Source organism: Hemitrygon akajei, chromosome 14 (genome assembly GCF_048418815.1).
Source record: "Hemitrygon akajei chromosome 14, sHemAka1.3, whole genome shotgun sequence".
Taxonomy (NCBI): Eukaryota; Metazoa; Chordata; class Chondrichthyes; order Myliobatiformes; family Dasyatidae; genus Hemitrygon; species Hemitrygon akajei.
Window position 1 is genome coordinate 62,724,897 of NC_133137.1, and position 19,572 is coordinate 62,744,468.

The following is a 19,572-nucleotide window of genomic DNA, read 5'->3' on the forward strand; positions in this document are numbered from 1 at the left end:
TGGATTACAGGGAACCTCAATGATAAAGCCTAGGTTACTAGTCTAGTAAGTTAGCCAACAGTACCATACTCACAGGGTTGACCTCTTTGAGTGACGTTGAAGATACACTTAATCAAATACAGAGCTTTTAAACATTTCACCTCCATTGCATATATTGGAAAGAAATAAACTATTAGGTGAACAATTTATTTCAGAAAACTCTGTACCTGTCTGCTTCAGTACCCACTTTTATTTAACTACTAAATTTAAATTTACAGAGAAACAGACCTCTCAGTCCATTGCTCCCACCCACAGGAAATTGAGAGAGGGGAGACTGGTAATGACATGAATTGAGTGAGGAAATAGCCGATACTCTCTTTATGCATGTTTTATATATGTATAAACAAGCAATTGACACTGTGTTCCTCTGGGCTAAGGTGTAAAGCACTGTACCAACAGTCATACATAGTACAAACATGTGTAGCACATATAAAATAGTAGTGAGTATACAGTCACACAGAAAAATATAATCTAGCTCACGCCTCTGAGAGTCATTTCCTGTAGTTTGATGCTACATGGATGTTGTCAGCAAGAAAGGGCCCACAGCACTCTGAGATGAACACAACCCAGCGAACGAACACTGGATGGAAGCACCAATGGAAGGGGGCAGCCCCCAGTACCGTACGGACACCACTGCACACCAACCTCTGACATATCCTTTCCTGGGAGGCTACAACAGGAGACCCCCTGGCATGAGGCCCAGTCCACACTATTAGTGAGGCCACACAGCTCCCCCGCCATTGGTCTTTTCAATAAACCAGTGAACCAGACTTGCCGTATTCTACATTACCAATGTCCAACAGGGTCTTGCAATCACAAGAAAACTATCTGAGATGATCATTCGCTGTGAGATTGCACACCACCTTCGTGTACGAACCCCGATGCCCTTGAGTAGCAGGCTGCAACGCAGTCTGCACCAGTCCAGCTGCTCTGCCAATGAGCAACTCGCTAACGGGGTAGACCTGCAGTACTTGACGTTCCTAATGTACAGCATTATGGTCTTGTGACCATAAAAAAGACACTTAAAAAGCCAAAGGGGGAAAAGGAAGAGGAGAAGTTTGAATAGGAAGGTGGATGGAGGAGAAGGAGGACAAGCTGGCAAGCAATTGACGAAACATGTGAGGGGGAAGGTGGGTGGGCGAGAGTTGGGTGGTTGAAGTACAAGCTGGGACGTGATAGGTGGACAAGGCAAAGGGCTGAAGAAGAAGGAATCTGATAGGAGAGGGCAGTGGTCCATGGAAGTAAGGGAAGGAGGACAGGCACCAGAAGGAGGTGATGGGCAAATAGTTGGAATGTATTAATCAGAGAACATTGACTGAGTTGGAGTTGCTCTACTCATAGAGGCAAGCCATATACGGGTAATGATTTTAAACAATGACTGTTTAGAGCTTGGTTAGGGGTACATACATGTAGTTTTAGATTCTGGGTCTGAAAGATTGAGCCTACATTAACATGAGCAATTTTTGAGGCTCCCACCCTACACAAACAATATTATTATAACCATTATTATTATTCTTGTGGTAACCAGGATCTACAGTGATTGTTGTTTAAGACCTGTTTTGTATTGGCCCTTCTCAGTTTTGATTTTCACTTTATTTATAAAGTACCTTTAATATTTACCTTTGATAATATCTCTAGCATACCTAGTTTAGCCACAGTGCAGATTTTCAGTGTGGCTTCCTCTTAGCAAGAAGAAATGGATGAATAGCAGAGACTGGGTTATTGGACTTGGAAGGCAGAGATGCGGAAACCATGAGTGGTCCTAGTGTGTATAGACCTGGAAACCTGGTTGGCAATCTCTGAGCACTTGTGCTATTTGGTTCTGCTTCTTTCCTGAAGTTCTGAAAATGCGTTGTACAATTTTACATGAAGAGATGTAAACTTTCTGAAGGAAGAGGGCAACATTTGCTGTAGTTCATAACATCATTAGTCCACCTAATTAGCCAGTGCTATGGAAATTCCAGGGAGAACCAACCGGTTCGAGCAGCTTGTGTGCAGTTTCAAATGAACTAATTAATTAATCACTATTCTTCAAGCAGACCATTGTAACAGGGTGAAGTTATTCACATGGGAGAGACAGTTGAATGAGCAGATCTTTTAATTTTTGGTAGATTGGGGGCATTCATGAGTGCTTGAAGCTTTAGGTTGTCCTCAGGTGGCCATTGGTGCTCCTTCCCTGGCCTATGATATTAATTCAACCAAAGGGGATTTAATTAATGCTGAATCACCATGTCCAATTTCATCCACATAAATGCATGTTATGTGGGAGGCAGCCCTGATTCATTAGTCCTTTGATGCTCCAGTCATCCAGTAGGATATTTGGAATTGAGGGAATGGCTGATTGACTTGACTTCCTGAAGCAAGCTCTTCGTGTCCGGTCATTTATGTTAAGTGGGCCAGGGGAAGGAGGATAGGACTGATAGGATTGTCCTGCTGGGAGCTAGAATTGTTCTGATGGGCCAAATAAACATCTGCTGTAATTAAACAAGCCCCTAGATGTACTCGTAGTTAGTGCTGTCATTGTACTTCCAAGATTGAGTTCATTGGTTTTTATAGAATTGAGTTTCTGAAGTGGAATACACATTTGTTATTTTATACCAACAAAAGAGTGTCAATTTCTACACCTAATGATGTTCATCACCATTTCAAAGATACAAGACTTTGAAATAGATTGACAGGACACATGCTGAGAAATGGAAAGCACAGAATTAAGGGTTATTGTCTTTACGTTTGGATTTCCTTACCAGTTGAAAACTATCTGACCTTGCTGCTCTCAGTTTCATTCGTCATCCTTTTGAGAATCATTCAGCTGAGTGCTCATGTTCAAGCTTAAGATGACCCTCTCCTGGATCCAGTACATAAGTTCAATTACAAAGAAAGCACAGCAGCGCCTATACTTCCTTATGAGTTTGCGGAGATTCGTCATAACATCTAAAACTTTGAAAAACTTCTGTAAATGTGTAGTTGAGAGTATATTGACTGGGCTGCACCACAGCCTGGCATGAAAACACTAATGCTTTCAAACGGAAAATCCTACAAAATGTAGTGTATACGGCCCAGTCCATCACAGGTAAAGCCCTCTCCACCGTTGAGCACATCTGTATGAAACATTGTCACATTGTCACAGGAAAGCAGCAACCATCATCAGGTCTCCTACCATCCAGAACACGTTCTCTTCTCATTGCTGCCATCAGGAAGGTGGTACAGGAGCCTCAGGACTCACTCTGGCATTCCTAGTCCTCGTGCTTCTGTACCTCCTTCCTGATGATAGTGGGTCAAAGAGATTGTGGAATAGGTGGTAGGAATCATCAATAATGCTCCTCAAACTCTGATCCTTTTGAGCTCCTGAAGTGTTATGCTTCCTGCATTTGATAAAGTACTTTTACCTGAGGTATTTCCCCACCTTTGGAACTGGTATCCATCCATTGTATGCATAGAATCATTGTTCTTCGTGGTGGTAACCTCTCGATCCCTTGTTTTGTACGTACATTCTACATATTAAGTACTTAAAGTTTCTCAATTCACCATTTTACAATTAACACTTCCTCCTGATTCTAACTTTACCTTCAACCTTGCTTCCCAGCACACCATTTGCATTGCCATTGTTTGGTTTCTGGCCTTCTTAGAGTTATTGAGCTGCAGCAAGGAAGCAGGCCATTCAGCCCATCATGTATGTGCTGACCATCAAATACCAATCTCTACTAATCTCACTTGTTCCATAGCCTTAAGTTCTGTGCCTTGGAGATTGCAAGTGCTCATCTCGATGTGTTTTAACTGTTGAAAGGGTGCCTGCCTCCTTCACCTTCTCGGCTAGTGTGGTCCGGATCACATTCATTTTCCGAGTGAGGGGGAAAATCTGCTTATTCCATCTAAACTTCATATTTCTCACCTTCAATCTATGCCCCCGATTTTAAAAACCTCTGATCAGTTAAAATTTCTCACTATACATCTTGTTTATGACCATCATTGATTTGTACATCTCCCAGGTTCTCCCTCAACCACCACTGCTCTGAAGAAAACAAACCAGTCTCTCCTCATAACTGAGATAGTTGACATCCAGGAGGAGTATTCTAGCGAATTTCTTCTTAATACAACCTTTCTGAACAGGCCAAGAATATGCATATCCTCCTCTGTGACTCTGATATGAACTCCTCATACTTACCATCTCAATAAAACTGCTTTTGAAAACATTGATTATACCTTCTTCCAATATCTCTTTAGCAACTTGCTTCTACAGTGCCATTCCTTCTTTGTTCCTTCATGTTTCTCTGGAAAATGACAATATACACTCTGTGGCCACTTTATTAGCTACACCTGTACACCTCCTTGATATTGCAAATATCTAATCAGCCAATCACATGGCAGCAACTTGATGCATAAAAGCATGCAGACATGGTCAAAAACTTCAGTTGTTGTTCAGACCAAATATTAAAATGAGAAAGATATGTGATCTAAGTGACTATGAGCATGGAATGATTGTTGGTGCCAGATGGGGTGGTTTGAGTATCTCACAGGCTGCTGATTTGGGATTTTCACATGCAACAGTCTTTAGAGTTTATAGAGAATGGTGCAAAAACAAACAAAAAAATCTAGTGAGTGGCATTCTGTGGGCAAAAAAAAGCCTTGCTTTGGAGAAAGTTTGATGAGAGAGGTAGAGGAGGTACCTTGATTGGCATTGATCGTAAGATAAATTATCCTCTTCTCTGTTTGCAGTAATCTGTTCTAAAATTCCACTTTGGCTTCAGCCTGTTGATGTTCTTTGTGTTTAAACGGTGATGGAAAGGCTGAGGTACTCATCTTAAACTTGGATGAGTAATTTAGAACAGCGAGGATTTTTGGGATGATTATGGTAGCATCAAAGGAGAATGCAGATTTAGAGGAATGAAGGAATAATATGCATGATTCCTCTACCAATCTGAGCCTTTGGAAAATTGGGAGAACAGATGTTTTGGTGGGTGACATTAATATCTTAAAGAATGGGATGTGTGAATTTTCTGTATTGATTTTTTAACTTCCTTGAACTCTTCTGAACACTTACTTGTAATTTTAATTTACTTTGTTTTATTCTTTCAGTGTAACTCCCATGGCATTGGCTATGTCAGGATACATGCCCCTTGGCAGGTCCTCAGTCGAGAGGCAGAGTTTTTAAAAATAAAGGTTCAGACCAGAAAGGTATGGTATGATTCAATGAAACACTTTATCTGTCAGAAAGAATCAAAGTGAGTTTTTGTTTTGAAGTTGAGCAGCTGCTACAATTATCCGAGGTGACTGAATAGAAAGACAGATAAATATAATTATGATATTGACATACAATAACATGTTTATTGAAAATAATCTAACATTGTTATTTTATGATATTGTAATCTTGTAGTTTTATAAAGGGAGGATATTTGATATTGTGAGTTATTGTGATGGTGCGCACACAGAGGAGTTTGTAATGTCAGAGTCTTGTACGAATGGGAGTCATGAGTTCTGCTTTAGTAAACTTGGGCTGCAGATTTAATGGTTATGGAAGTTATTCTTTTGGAGTATTATTGTTATGTATTATTGAATGATGCTGTGTACCTTTTGTGTAATTAGCATTTGGATTTCCATTTCACTGGCTCATAAATGACTTAAATTGCAAACGTTATCTGCCTTGCCAATACAGTATACAATTAAGAAAGTTGGTTACTTCAATTTATGATGGTGGAGAGATGTCCAAAAGCATTTCTGATTTGTAGTAGATTCATGAAGATTCTCCCATGCGTATTCAGTGTTTTAAAGTACAGCATGTTTCATGTGGAATGGTTTTATACTTTTAAAGGGCCAGTAATTTTTAGCGTATCATGGTAATAAATCAATATTAAAAAGGTATTATTTTCTGACCATAGTTGCCAGAATTTCTCATTTTTGAATTACTCTGATTTTACTTTACCCAAGAGAATTAAATAATTGAACCAAAATGTACAAATAACACAGAACATTGCAAACTTGATATTTTGAAATTATTTTTGTTGCAACTCTTCAGAACCTAGTAACCAAATAGCAAAATAGTTTAAAACTGTAGCACAGCTTGCTTTTAAAATTTCCCCAAGTCTTAATGTTTTATCCTCTAGTCTTTGAATATACCCACTTGAAAATGAAAGCAAATTTTGTTGCCCTGCTCCATTGCATGTTCAAAAATCATTCTTAATGAACTTTTGAAACTTGCATCTTTTGTTGTTGTCTATACATGCCTTAACACCCTTCCCATTTCATCTGCACCAAGTGAATCAACCTGTTAAATAATGAACAAGTGTTATGCCAATAATGAGCCCTAGAAGGCTTGAGAAAGATCAGTAAGGCAGGCAGGAATAAATGTGTAGACCACTTCAGCTGGGATGGTAATAGTCTGGGACAGAATTTATTGGCTTGTTTCCCTCCCGTTTCTTTTGGTCTCTAGATCCCATTGTCCACCGTCTATTGCTCCCTAATGCTGGTGAACACAGAGGACTCCCCAGTGCTGCTTAAACTGGCATTGAGTCACTTAAAATTAGTCATCCATTGACCCCTCCATTGCATTTTGGTTTTAAGTTATGTCCGGCCAGTCTAGTTGAAAACATGAGAAATCCAAACCAGCACACACATAAAGGCTGGAGGAGCTCAGCATGTCAGGCAGCACCTATGAAAAAGAGCAAACAGTCAACGTTTTGGGCCGAGACCCTATATCGGGACTGGTAAGGAAGGGGGAAGGTGCTTGAATATAAAGCTGGGGGGAGGGGAAGGAAGCTAGCTGGAAGGTGATTGGTGAAGCGAAGTGAGTGGGAAAGGTCAAAGACAGGAGCAGAAAGAATCTGATAGAGATAAGAGTGGACAACAGGAGAAAGGGAAGGAGGAGGGGACACAGTGGAAAGTAACAGGCAAGTGAGAAGAAGTGAAAGCTCAGAGTGGGGAATAGAGAGAGGGAAGAATTTGCTCACTGGAAAGAGAAATCAATATTCATGACATCAGATTGGAGGGTACCCAGATGGAATATAGTGTATTGCTCCTCTACTCTGAGGCTGGCCTCATCTTGGTACAAGAGGACATCATGGATCAATACATTGGAACAGGAATGGGAATCAGAGTTAAAACATTTGGAAACCAGGAAGTCACCCTTGGGGCCGATGGTGTGGAGATGCTCGATGAAGTGGTCCCCCAATTTCCGACAAGTCTCACCAACGTAGAGAAGGCTGTGTTGAGAGCACGGACACAATAGATGACCCCAGCAGATTCACGGGTAAATTGTTGCCTCACCTCAAAGGACTGTTGGGGCCCTGAATGGAGGTGAGGAAGGAAGTGTATGGGCAAATGTAGCACAGCAGATCTCTGCTGCTTGCAGAGATGTGCCTAGAGGGAGCAGAGGTGAAGGATGAATGGATAAGGGAATCATGGAGGGAGCGATCCCTGAAGAAAGCTGGGAGGAAAGAAGGTAAAGATATCTAGTGGTAGGATCCCTTTGGTGGAAGTTGCAGAGGATAATGTGTTGAATGCAGAGGCTGATAGAGTGGCAGGTAAGGACAAGGGGGGCTCTATCACTATTATGGCAGCAGGAAGATGGAGTGAGTGCAGATGTACTGGAAACAGAGGAGAAGCAGGTGAGGGCAGCATCAATAGTAGAGGGAGGGAAATTCTGTTCTTTGAAGAAGGAAGACATCTCTGATGTCCTGGAAATGAAAGCCATATCCTGGGAACAGATCTGGTGGAGGCAAAGAGACTGAGAAAAAAGAATAGCATTTTTACGGGAGATAGGGTGGGAAGAGGTGTAGTTGAGATAACCATGGGAGTCAGTAGGTTTATAAAAGATGTCTTTTGACAGTTTGTTTCCAGAGGTGGAGATGGAGAGAGCAGGAAAGGGGAGGGTCTCAGAGATGACCCAAATGAATTTAAGGGGAGGGTGGAAGTTAGAGATAAAATTGATGAGCTCAGCATGGGTGCATGAAGCAGCACCAATGCAGTTATTAATGTAGTGGAGGAAGAGTAGGTGAGTATAACCGGCAAAGACTGTTCTACAAAGCCGACATAGAGATAGGCATTGCCTGGACCCATGTGAGTGACCATGGCTACCCTTCGGTTTGGAGAATGTGGGAGAAGCCAAAGGAAAAATTGTTGAGGGTGAGGACCAGCTCTGCCAGATGGAGGAGGGTAGTGGTGTTAGGGGATTGGTTAGTTCTTTTGTCAAGAAAGAAGCAGAGAGCTTTGACAACTTCCTGATGGGGGATAGAAGTATATAGGGACAGAATGTCCATGGTGAAGATGAAGCGGTCAGGCCCTGGGGATTTAAAGTCACTGAGAAGATTGAGACCATGGGAAGTGTTGTGGATGTGGTTAGAAGGGACTGAACAAAGGGCAATAGCATAGAATTGAGATATGTGGACACTAGTTCAGGAGCAGGCAGAGACAATGGGCCTACCCAGACAGACTGGTCTGTAGATCTTGGGCAGGAGGTAGAAGTGAGCAGGCGGGGTAAGGGAACTATGAGTTTGGTGGCAGTGGTTGGGAGTTCTCCAGAGTGGATGAGGTCAGAGATGGTGTCGGAGACAGTTTTGATGGTGTGGAGTGGGGTCCTCCTCGAGGTGTAGGTGTGAGGAGGTGTCTGAGGGTTGCCGCCATCACCCCCCTTCTTCTGCAGGTTTATGTTAAGTTTGGGATTGGTGCTGGGAGAGTGGAGGCCAGTGCGTTTTGAAGGGATCAGGTTGCAGGAGGAGAGAGGAGCGTTGAAATCGAAATGGTTATGGCTCGTTGGCAATTAGAGATGAAAAGATCCAGACCGGGCAGAGAAGCATAGCGAGTTAGTTGAAACCCAGTTTACCCCCTCTTACCTTAGAGTTTCAGATCCAAGCCTGTTGTATGAGTGATGTTCAGTGTTTCAGCCACAGCTCTGCAAAACATTTCACCCTTCGGCCTGTCCATCCACCTTGCTCAAGTAGTTTGAAGGTCCACTAGGCAGTGAGACTACATCTTGTTGAGTGCTGCCGCATATAACTTCCAATATACCTGCTGATTACAAAATGGAAAGAATCCTGGCCTTCAGAACCAGAAGATAAATTTAAACAAGTAGATAAAATTAATAGAAGCTTATGAATTCTAATCAGCAGTGTAGAGAGTGTGCAATTTCAAGATCTTGGTTTCAATATCTGAGGACCTAACTTGGACGCAAAATATTGATGCAGCTATAAAAGGCAAGACATTGGCTATATTTTATTCAGAGTTTGAGGAGATTTGGTTTGTCAACTAAAACACTCGAAAACTTCTGCAAATGTACTATTAAGAGCATTCTGGCAGGCTGCAACACCGTCTGTATGGGGGGGGGAGCTACTGCACAGGATCGAAGTAAGTTGCAGAGACTTGTAAAATTAATCAGCTCCATCATGGGTACTAGCATCCATAATTTCCAAGACGTCATCAAGGAGCGTTTCCTTAGGAATGTGGTGTTCATCATTAAGACCCCCATAACCTAGGACATACCCTCTTTTCATCATAACCATCAGAAAACAGGTACGGAAGCCTGAAGACACACACTCAGCGATTAAGGAACAGCTTCTTTCCTTCTGCAATCCGATTTCTAAATGGACATTGAATGCATAAACACTACCTCACTATTTTTTTAAATTTCTGTTTTTTTGCACTACTTATTTTTAACTTAACTATTTAATAGATATACATAGTAATTCAGCTTTTTTCTCTATATTTATTTAACATGTATTTCATTGTGCTATAGCTAAAATGTTAACAAGTGTCACAGCATATGCCGGTAATATTAAACCTGATTCTGATTCTGATTTGATAGGATTCAATTTAATATAAACATAACTTTTCATACAGATATCCGGTGCCTTCAATATGGCATGGTGAGAACATGGAGGAAATGGGCTGAGCAATGAGGATAGAAGCTAAAGAAATCAGATTAGTTTTTAAATGTTTTCAAAATGAACACTGCTGAGGGAGATTACTGCTATTCTTTAAAAACTGTCTCATACAAAACTTGCATGGCAAGGTCTGTAAGTGGCATGAAACTGATGGTGCAGACAACTTCTCCAATGCCCTTTCAGATACCTGACCAGCTTCGAATTCCAATGGACAGAGTGGCTGAAAACTCTTGTAAGATCTATTTCACAATCAATGGCAACAGGCTGCTAGGATCCAGGATGATATTGACTTATGAGGAAATGATCCCACAAAAGTAAGAGAGAGGTAGGTCAGGCTAAATGGAATGGTAAGGAAATAGTACACGCAAGATCCTGGAGATCTGCCTATGTCAAGGAAGGAGGGTGAGGTGCTGCCCTCAGCGGGGGCGGAGAGAAAGGGCTGAACGAACGTTGAGAGATCTTGGGAAACGGGAATCAGTTTGTGATCTATAACTTTCAATAAAAATGTTGAATCCCTTTGTTTTATTGTAAAGCTTAATTGAATATATGCAATGCAAACTTTTCATACAAGCCTCCAAAGGCCATGGTGGCTGATGCCTTGGGACTTAAATTTCCTATTGCCATTCAGTAATTGTTCTTCACAAAATAACAAAAAAAAAGTAAAACTGATCCTAATATTTTTGACCTAATACCAGGAGTAAAACTTTTAAAGCAACAGACAGTCTGTTGGAGCATCGGAGGAAAGGAGCTGCTAACATTTCAGGTCGGGACCCTGCACCAAGTCTCATGATGCAGGTTTTGACCCAAATCATTGCCAGTTCACTTCCTCTCACATATATCAATCAATCTGCTGAGATCTACCAGCAGGTTCTTGCTCCAGATCCCAGCATCTTTAGTCACTTGTTTCTGTGAAGTATCTCTAAAGATGGAAATTTTCTCAAAGTTAAAAGTTCAAAGTAAATTTATTATCAAAGTACATATATGTCAGAACTTTCTTGCTGGCATACACAATAAATCCAATAACTGTAACAGAATGAATGAAAGGCTTTTCCAACAAGGGGTAAACCAGTGTGTAAAAGACAACAAACTACAAATAAAAAGAGAAAGATATAATAATAATAATAAGCAATAAATATTGAGAACAAAAGATGAAGAGTCATTGAAAGTGAGTCCATAGGTTCCGGGAACATTTCAGTGATGGGGCAAGTGAAATTGAGAGACATTTTCTCCTTTGGTTAACTCAGGATAAGGAGCATGTGCGAGACCTATAGAAAAATCTGTGATCTGTGACATTAACTCTGTTTCTTGCTCCACATATTGCTTGAGCTGCTGGGTCTTTCCAGCATTTCCTGTTTTCATACTCCCTTGAAAATGAACCTGGTCTCTTTTACCTTGCTCACGAGAGCCAACTTTTATCAGAATCAGGTTTAATATCACTGGAATAGGTTAAGAAAGTTTTGGTTTAGTGGCTGTGGTACAGTGCAATTTGTAAAAATGTTAAAAATTACAATAAGAAATATGTATAAAATAAATTAAGTAAGAAATGCAAATATACTGAGGTAGTGTTCTTGTGTTGGTTCATCATCTGTTCAGAAAACTGACGGTGGAGCGGAAAAAGCTGTTCCTAAAACATTAACTAATTCCTTCAGTATTTTTGATGAAACACATATATTCCTGTAGCTCAGGTTACAGTGCATCCTGTCTTACTCTTTGTCTCGCATTCCACAAGCAGTCAGTCAGCTGTTGTTAATGTTCTGGATTGCCATTAATTTGAAAGGCCTTCATCTGATTACACTGATTTAATTTAAATTTGTAGCCGTGGCTAATGTGCAAAAAAAAAGGCAGAGAAATCAATAAAGGATAAGATGAAGCATTTTCCAGGGGTTTTTGAATAGCCCTACTACTGCATGTTTATTAAATGTCTCAACTAAAGACATTGTTTGAGTCCTCAGCTGAGCAATTCCTTTGTTATTGGATCAAGAAGCCGGGCCTCTAAGCAGCTTGAGGCAATTTATTTAATAAAGATATAGGTCATATCTCATGGGTATTACCTCCAGTTTGAACCTGAATTCTGTCGTTGAATCCACTGAGAAATTGCCTTCATAGTTGTGTAACATTGCCAGCTGCAGCATACTTACTGTTTCAAAGAGTTACTTAATTGTCTCCTATGTTCTTCCACAATATTTGCTGCATAAGGGTACTTTGAATTTGTGTAAATGACATTGTCAGAGGCTGTTAGAAAGGATGGCCACTTTAAGGTTCATCAGTAGGAATGATTGTTATTGTGGGATAGACCAACAGCGGTCTCAGCCATTGGCTGCCCCTGCAATCGGTTAGCTGGTTTATTAATAACGGCAATAGCTATTGTAGAATCGAACATGGAGATATTTGAAGGTGAATGCTTCACTGAAAGAAAATTTAGATTAATAGTTCCATCTCTGGCATCTAGCCTGAGATATTTCTTGGATTATTAACTCCAGCTTGTAGCTCATTATACTAAAGCCTGAAAAAGCAAAAGGGCTAACTCTTGCTATTGTAGCACCTTGACCTTGGCTGCCATTGCAATTGAAAAGGAACATCCAGTATTTGGCTGGGCATCTTTTAACCACTTCCTTCCCCATCGATCACTGCCAAAAACCAGGCTTAATTGCTGGCATTTGTCGTGCTTAAGTTCAGATGTATCTCTTAATCTCCTATCCATTATTGGGGACATTAGCCAATAATTACTTGGATCTGCAGTAACTCATCGCATCACATAAAAATCTGCAATCTGGACAGTGTGCAACTCCACAATGACCATAAGTGGAAACCAATGAATGGCCCGAAGGGGACATGTTATTCAGTGTTTTTGTGTTCATCTATGACAATAGTGTCTTTACCGTGGAAGACATTAGCAGTGTGCCAGAGGTCTGTGAGTGTCAGGGAGCAGGAGTGTGTGCCATTGCTATTGCAAAGGAAACAGTACTAGGCAAACTGAAAGTTCTTAAGGTGGATAAGTTACCTGGGCCCGATGGACTACATCCCAGAGTCCTGAGAGAGGTTGCTGAAGAGGTAATGGATGCATTGGTCATGATCTTTCAAGATCGCTTGATTCTGACTTGGTCCCAAAGGGCTGGAAGATTGCAAATGTCACTCCACTCTTTAAGAAGGGAGGAAGGCAAAACAAAGGAAATTATAGGCCAGTTAATCTAACCTCAGTGGATGAGAAAGTGTTGGAGGTTTCAAGGTACTTGGAGACTAATGATAAAATAAGCAAAGTCGGCATGGTTTCTGTGAAGGGAAATCTTGCCTGACAAATCTGTTAGAGTTCTTCGAGGAAGTAACAAGCAGGGTGGACAAAGGAGAGGCAGTGGATGTCATTTACTTGGATTTTCAGAAGGCGTTTGATAAGGTGCCACACATGAGGCTGCTTAACAAGGCAAAATCCCATGGTGTTACAGGGAAGAAACGGAATGACTGGCGGGCAGGAGGCAGCGAGAGGGAATAAAAGGGGCCTTTTCTGGTTGGCTGCTGGAGACTAGCGGTGTCCCTCAGTGGTTAGTATTGGGACCACTACTTTTCATATTAATGATTTAGATAATGGAATTGATAGTTTTGTGGCAAAGTTTGCAGATAATTCAAAGATAGTTGGAGGGATAGGTAGTATTGAAGAAGCAATGCGATTGCAGCAAGACTTAGACTAATTGGAGGAATGTGCAAAAAAAGTGGCACTGGAATACAGCGTTGGGAAATGAGTTATAATGCAATTTGGTAAGAGGAACAAAAATGCAGACTATTATTTAAATGGGGAGAAACTTCAAAGATCAGAGGTGCAGAGGAACTTAGGAATCCTGTGCAAGACTCCCTGAAGCTTAATTTACAAGTCAAATTTGTGGTACAGAAGGCAAATACAGTGTTGGCATTTAATTCAAGGGGAATAGAATATAAAAGCAAGGAGATGATGTTGTGGCTTTATAAGACACTAGCTAGGCTGCACTTAGAGTATCGTCAACAGTTTTGGGTCCCATGTCTCAGAAAGGAGGTGTGATTGGAGAGGGTCCAGAGGAGATTCATGAAGATGATTCCGGGAATGAAGGGGTTGAGGAGTGATTCCGGGAATGAGGAGTGTTTGGCAGCTTTAGGCCTGTACTCACTGGAATGTAGAAGAATGTGGGGGGGGGGTGTGGATCTCATTGAAACCTACTAAATGTTGAAAGGATTAGATGGGTGGATGTGGAGAGGATGTTTCCTATGGTGGGGTATCCAGAACTAGAGGGCACAGCCTCAAAATTGAAGGGTGACCCTTTAGAACAGTGGTAAAGAGGAGTGCTTTTAGCCAGAGAGTAGTAAATCAGTGAAATGCTCTGGCACAGACTGTGGTGGAGGCTAAGTCCGTGGGTATATTTAAAGCGGAAGTTGATCATTTCCTGATTCATCAAGGCATCAAGGCATCAAAGGATAGGGTGAGAAGGCAGGTGTACGGGGTTGAGTGGTATCCAGGATCAGCCATGATGGAGTGGTGGAGCAGACTTGATGGGCTGAATGGCCTAATTCTGCTCCTATGTCTTATGGTCATTTAGTAGTTTTCCATGGCATACAGACGTCCAAAACAAATGAGCCTTTTGACCCACTAAGCCTGTTCTGACCATGTAGCACCTATTTACACTAATCCCACTCTAATCCGCCTTATTCTATCCAGATTCCTGTTAACTCTCTCCAAATCCTAGCACTCATTTATGCACTACAATTAACAGTGTATGCACACGCTGTCACACACACCACACGCTGGCTTTCCCTCTCTCATGTACCGCACGCCCGCACACTCTTTCACATAAACCACATGGTTATTCTCTTTCTCATGGACATACACCACTCTCTCTCATTCTCTCTCTCTCTCTCTCTCTCACACACACACACACACACACACACACATTATTATGCTAGAGTTATGACCTAAGTCCTTCCTGTGCTGGTGTTCAGAAATTCCAGCTCCAGAATGCATCATTTGATCATTTGCTACAGGATACTTGGTATTTCCAGATTTTAGTAGTTCCCAGTCTTTTTGATGGATTCTTATTCAGTTAAGAGGAATAGAAATGAAGAATGGGCTATTGCTATTGTCCACAACCCCTGAAGTAATAAGGAGAAGATTTGAGGATGTGCTCAGAGCTCCAGGGACTTCCTGGTGCATCAGCAAAGTGCAGATTGAGAACCTTGTGACCACATATTGGAAGCTTGTAACGGGAGGACAATACCACATTATTGATGACCATCAGCCATCTGATCTGCCCCGTCTCAGAATCAGGTTTAATATCACCAGCATTTGTTGTGAAATGTGTTGTTTTTGTGGCAGCAATACCATGCAATGCATAATAATAGAAATTGATAGTTAAATAAGTAGCGCAAAAATAGAAATAAAAAAGTAGCATTTACGGGTTCAATGTCCATTCAGAAATCAGATGGCACAGGGGAAGAAGCTGTTCCTGAATCATTGAGTGTGTGTCTTCAGATTTCTGAACCTCCTTCCTGACGGTAATAATGAGAACAAGGTCGGAGCCTACACTTCCCACACCACCCTCATTAGCTACTTCAGAATCCACAAAACTCAAGTGGAAGCAAATCAAATTGAATCCCAAAGGACTGACTGAGAAATCCCATTTCCCTGTAAGCTCTTTCCTCTCATGTATCCATTAACTTCCCCTTATTCTCCTGCCACCCGCATACACCTGGGGTAGTTGACAGTAGCTCATTAGCTTACCCAGCTTTTTAGATGTGGGGAGCAAGTGGAGCTCCCAGGGAAAACCCAGACTGGCTTGGGGACAACAACCAAGCTTCACTCCAGTAGTGCCAGAGATTAGGACCTAGGTCACGGCTAGTACAAGGAAGCATCAATCCTCTGCTTTGTATAGTTCAATAATAAAACTTTGTACAGTTGAGTTAAATATTTATGAAAATACTAAGTTTTCAGGATGTTTATCCACACAGCAAAGAACCTAAAGGGAGTTGAATTGATCAGGTTGATCAATGAGCCTATCATTACCATACCAAACCTTTGACGAACTGAATCAGTGACCTCCACTGCCATGTCTTATCCCCAAAATAGTAAGAATAAACATTCTACATCTGTTTCAAGTCTCATATTGCTGCATATTTTGGTTCCTCATCTCCCCTTTGCTTCAATTATTTTGGATCTGGAATCTCTAATTATCTGCAATCTTGCCAGACCAAACAGTTGCTCTGGATTTACTAAAACCCCTCTGGTCTGTGCTAGCTGTAATGTTGCAATTATCTGAAAAGCATCTTAAAATGTTCAATCAAATGTATTTGCCATCAGCTATTGCGACTGCAGTTTAAATTTGACGGACTAGCAATGTTTGGCTCCCACTTCCAGCCTCTTTGTTCAGGGCCAGCTCGTGGCAATCAGTCAGGAGTTTTGAGGATACAAGTGCATGTAATAGACACTACTGTGAGGATGAACTCCAGCATCTTCATTAAATGATGATGTTATCAGATTGTGCCAGTTTGATAGATGATTTCTCAGCCAGTATCACAAGTGTGAGGAGGTCAGGCCAAGTCAGGCATCTCTGCAATGCTGAAGCTCTTTGTATATCTGAACACTGAGAGAAAATCATCAATTCGGGTCAAACTTTCAAACCTTTGTTTGACAAAAACCTTTGGAACAACATAAAAGTGCATTTTTCTGCAACAGAACAATATTAATCTGAAAGCTGAAAGAAAAAGATGACATTTTGGACTATGGTGTCAAAAACCAGGAATTAAAATAATCATTGTGCCACAATTTGCATCTCATTACATATTTATTTGTCTCTCAGGTTTAAAACAAAATATTTTGAGATCATACTTTTGATTAATTGATATGATGAGAATCATGGATACCGATTAGTAATTTATGCATGGGATATGCCCTTCTCTGACAATGTGGCCATTTATTCCTCATCCCTATTTGCCTCTGAACTGAGCAGGCATTTGAGATCCAATCCAAGAAATGGATATAGGTAGACTGAGTAAGGCAGGCACACTTGTTTCGGCAAAGAAGAAGGATGTCAACTGTCCATTTCCCTCCACAGATACTGCCTGATCCTTTGGGTTCCTCAGATGCTTTTGTGTTGCTTCAGATCCTAGCATTCCTAGCCTCTAATATCTCCAATATGCTGCTCACTACAAAGTCTCTTCAAGTACAGATAAATGTCTTGACCGGAAATGTCAACTGTCCATTTCCTTCCATAGATGCTGCCTGACTCACAGAGTTCCTTCAGTGCTTTGAATGAACCCTATGGGTTTAGCTGATCATCCAGGAGTTTCATGATTACTTTATTAAGACTAACTTAAAATCCCTAACAGCCATGGTGGACTCAAACTTGCATCTCTGGATTAATTCTGGCTGCGAGGATAATAATCTCACTTGTGTTACTAATTTCTCTGTGCTGTAGCTACTGCTACTGAATAGCTGAGTTTCCATGATTCAAGATTCATAGATTCAACATGCATTAATTATCAAAGTATACCTGCAGTATACAACCCTGAAATTAGAATTCCTCACAGACAGACATGAAAAAAGGAAGAATCATAGAACCAACCAGTTCAAAGAAAAACTTCAAACATTAAATTTCCCTCCCCCCACACACAAAGAAATTAACAAATGGCAGCAAAAATTAAACGATCAACAAGTACAGAATATAAAACTCAAAATCAAAAGTCACATTTCAGTTCAGATCATCTCAGTGTGTATTATCTGCAGGCTTCTCCAATTCAAAAATCACCCAAAATTAGTAACAAAAAAGAACAATCAGAACTAGAACAGAAAACTAGAACACGTCATTAAAACTGTATCAGAGTCCAAATCTGCAAGCCATTGATTAAATTTCCCTCTGCCCTGGCATCATACGCTGACAGCATTGAGAGAGAGAGAGAGAGATCACTCAAATGCAAGCACCTTCCCTTAGGAACAACATGCGAGAGTAAATGAGAAACCATCACACGCAGACACCTTCTCCAGCAGCAGTGAGCGAGAGGATGATGGCACTAAACAATCACTTGCCTTCCGCACCCGCCTGGATGATTTCAATCTTCCTTGGCACTTTAATCAGTGAGATTGGCAAGAGATGGGGGTCACAAAAGGACCTGTGTCTGAAGTTATTTATTTTGGTGGAAGTTTTGTGATGATAATGTATTCTCTTTTAAATCTCAGGATGTAGACTATTAACCACAGTCAATAAAATTGAAATTCTCTGCTTTAAATATTCTGCGAGATATAGCATATTTATAAAAAAAATTTAAATGTTTATTATCTAAGTACATACATGTCATCAAAAGTAACCCTGAGATTAATTTTCTTGCAGGCATACTCGATAAATAAGTATTATATGTAGCCTGTAGAAAATTGCAAAAGTTCACCAGCGCCATCTTGTAAATGACATAATATGTTTCAATTGAAAATCTTCTCTCGAGTTAGTGATAGAACAGACTGCCCAAACTTCTTCAACCATCTTGGCAAACATTTGTAAAAGGTGCAATCTGTGATTAACAAGGCTGGATTTCAGGAATGCATCAATTAATATTCTTGTTCTGACACTGAACACGTTATTCTGAAGAGTGTTTCTTTATGATTCTTTGTTCTACCACAGAAAATATCCAGCTTGGTTAAGGAGTTGTTATACACATTAACCATGCCCTTTCAAGGCTTGGAAGGTAGGAAGGAGAAGTTATTCAGATTCAAATTCAATGTGAAGCTTTGCACTCATAATTAATAATTAGAAAATCCTAGTAAAGAAATCTCCTTCATGAAGAAATACTCTGATGAATCTCAGCAGATCTATTGACTGGATTTTACTTCAGTGTTTAACCTGAGTCGCTCTCACTTCTTTCCCAGACATTTGAAATAAAACACGATAGTGGAATCACAGCAAAAATGAACTCAGTTTTGCAGAAATTCACAAAGCCTTTTCAACCCAGGGTTGGACAGATGAACCGGAGCAGCAAGCACCTATCACACCCCTTCAGCAGAGACAAGATCCATTTGTAAGTACTGCATGGAAGTCCATGATTTTAATAATACTAACATTTAGGGGTCCAGGCATGCATATTAGCAGATGGAGGAAAGTGAATGAATGATCATTGCCATGATCCTGATGAAGGTTCTTGGCCCAATATTAAAGAGGACACTAGAAGTTTCTTCACATGCATAATGTGATGCTGGAGAGGTAGTGATGGGGGTCAAGGAAATGTCAGACAAACTGAATATGTACGTTGCATCAGTCTTCACTGTGGAAGACACTAGCAGTATAGTGGAAGTTTCAGAGTTGTGTTGGTGTTTACGCCTGAGCTGGAATGACAGGCTTCTAATTCAGTGATCACCAATGCCAGGGCAATGACTGAGAGCCAGGCCTCCAGGGAACTCAGTGTCCCAGAGGCAACTTCCCTTCCCTGCACTTTTCAAAGCTCCTGGATATACTGCTTTGTATCACTGCACCATGAGAAAGTAGGGAGAGAAAGGCTGCACCTCTACTCTGTCCGTAACAAGCAGGACTTCCTTGTGGCCAACCATTTCAATTCCAATTCCCATTCCCATTCCGATATGTCTGTCATGATGAGGCCACTCTCAGCTTGGAGGAGCAACACCTCATCTTCTGTCAGGGTAGCATGCAATCTGGTGGCATGAACATGG

At 41.0% G+C, this 19,572-nt stretch overlaps 1 protein-coding gene across 4 annotated transcripts in view; it reads left to right on the forward strand.

The window, feature by feature from the left end:
- Positions 1-19,572, forward strand: part of LOC140738636 (anoctamin-2-like) — a 134,193-nt gene that overhangs the window by 20,600 nt on the left and 94,021 nt on the right. For all 4 annotated transcript variants that reach the window (XM_073066230.1, XM_073066232.1, XM_073066231.1 and 1 more), the window contains 2 exons: positions 5,113-5,211; positions 18,778-18,926. In XM_073066230.1, coding sequence (XP_072922331.1) covers positions 5,113-5,211; positions 18,778-18,926 — 248 coding nt within the window. The remainder of the gene's footprint in view (positions 1-5,112; positions 5,212-18,777; positions 18,927-19,572) is intronic.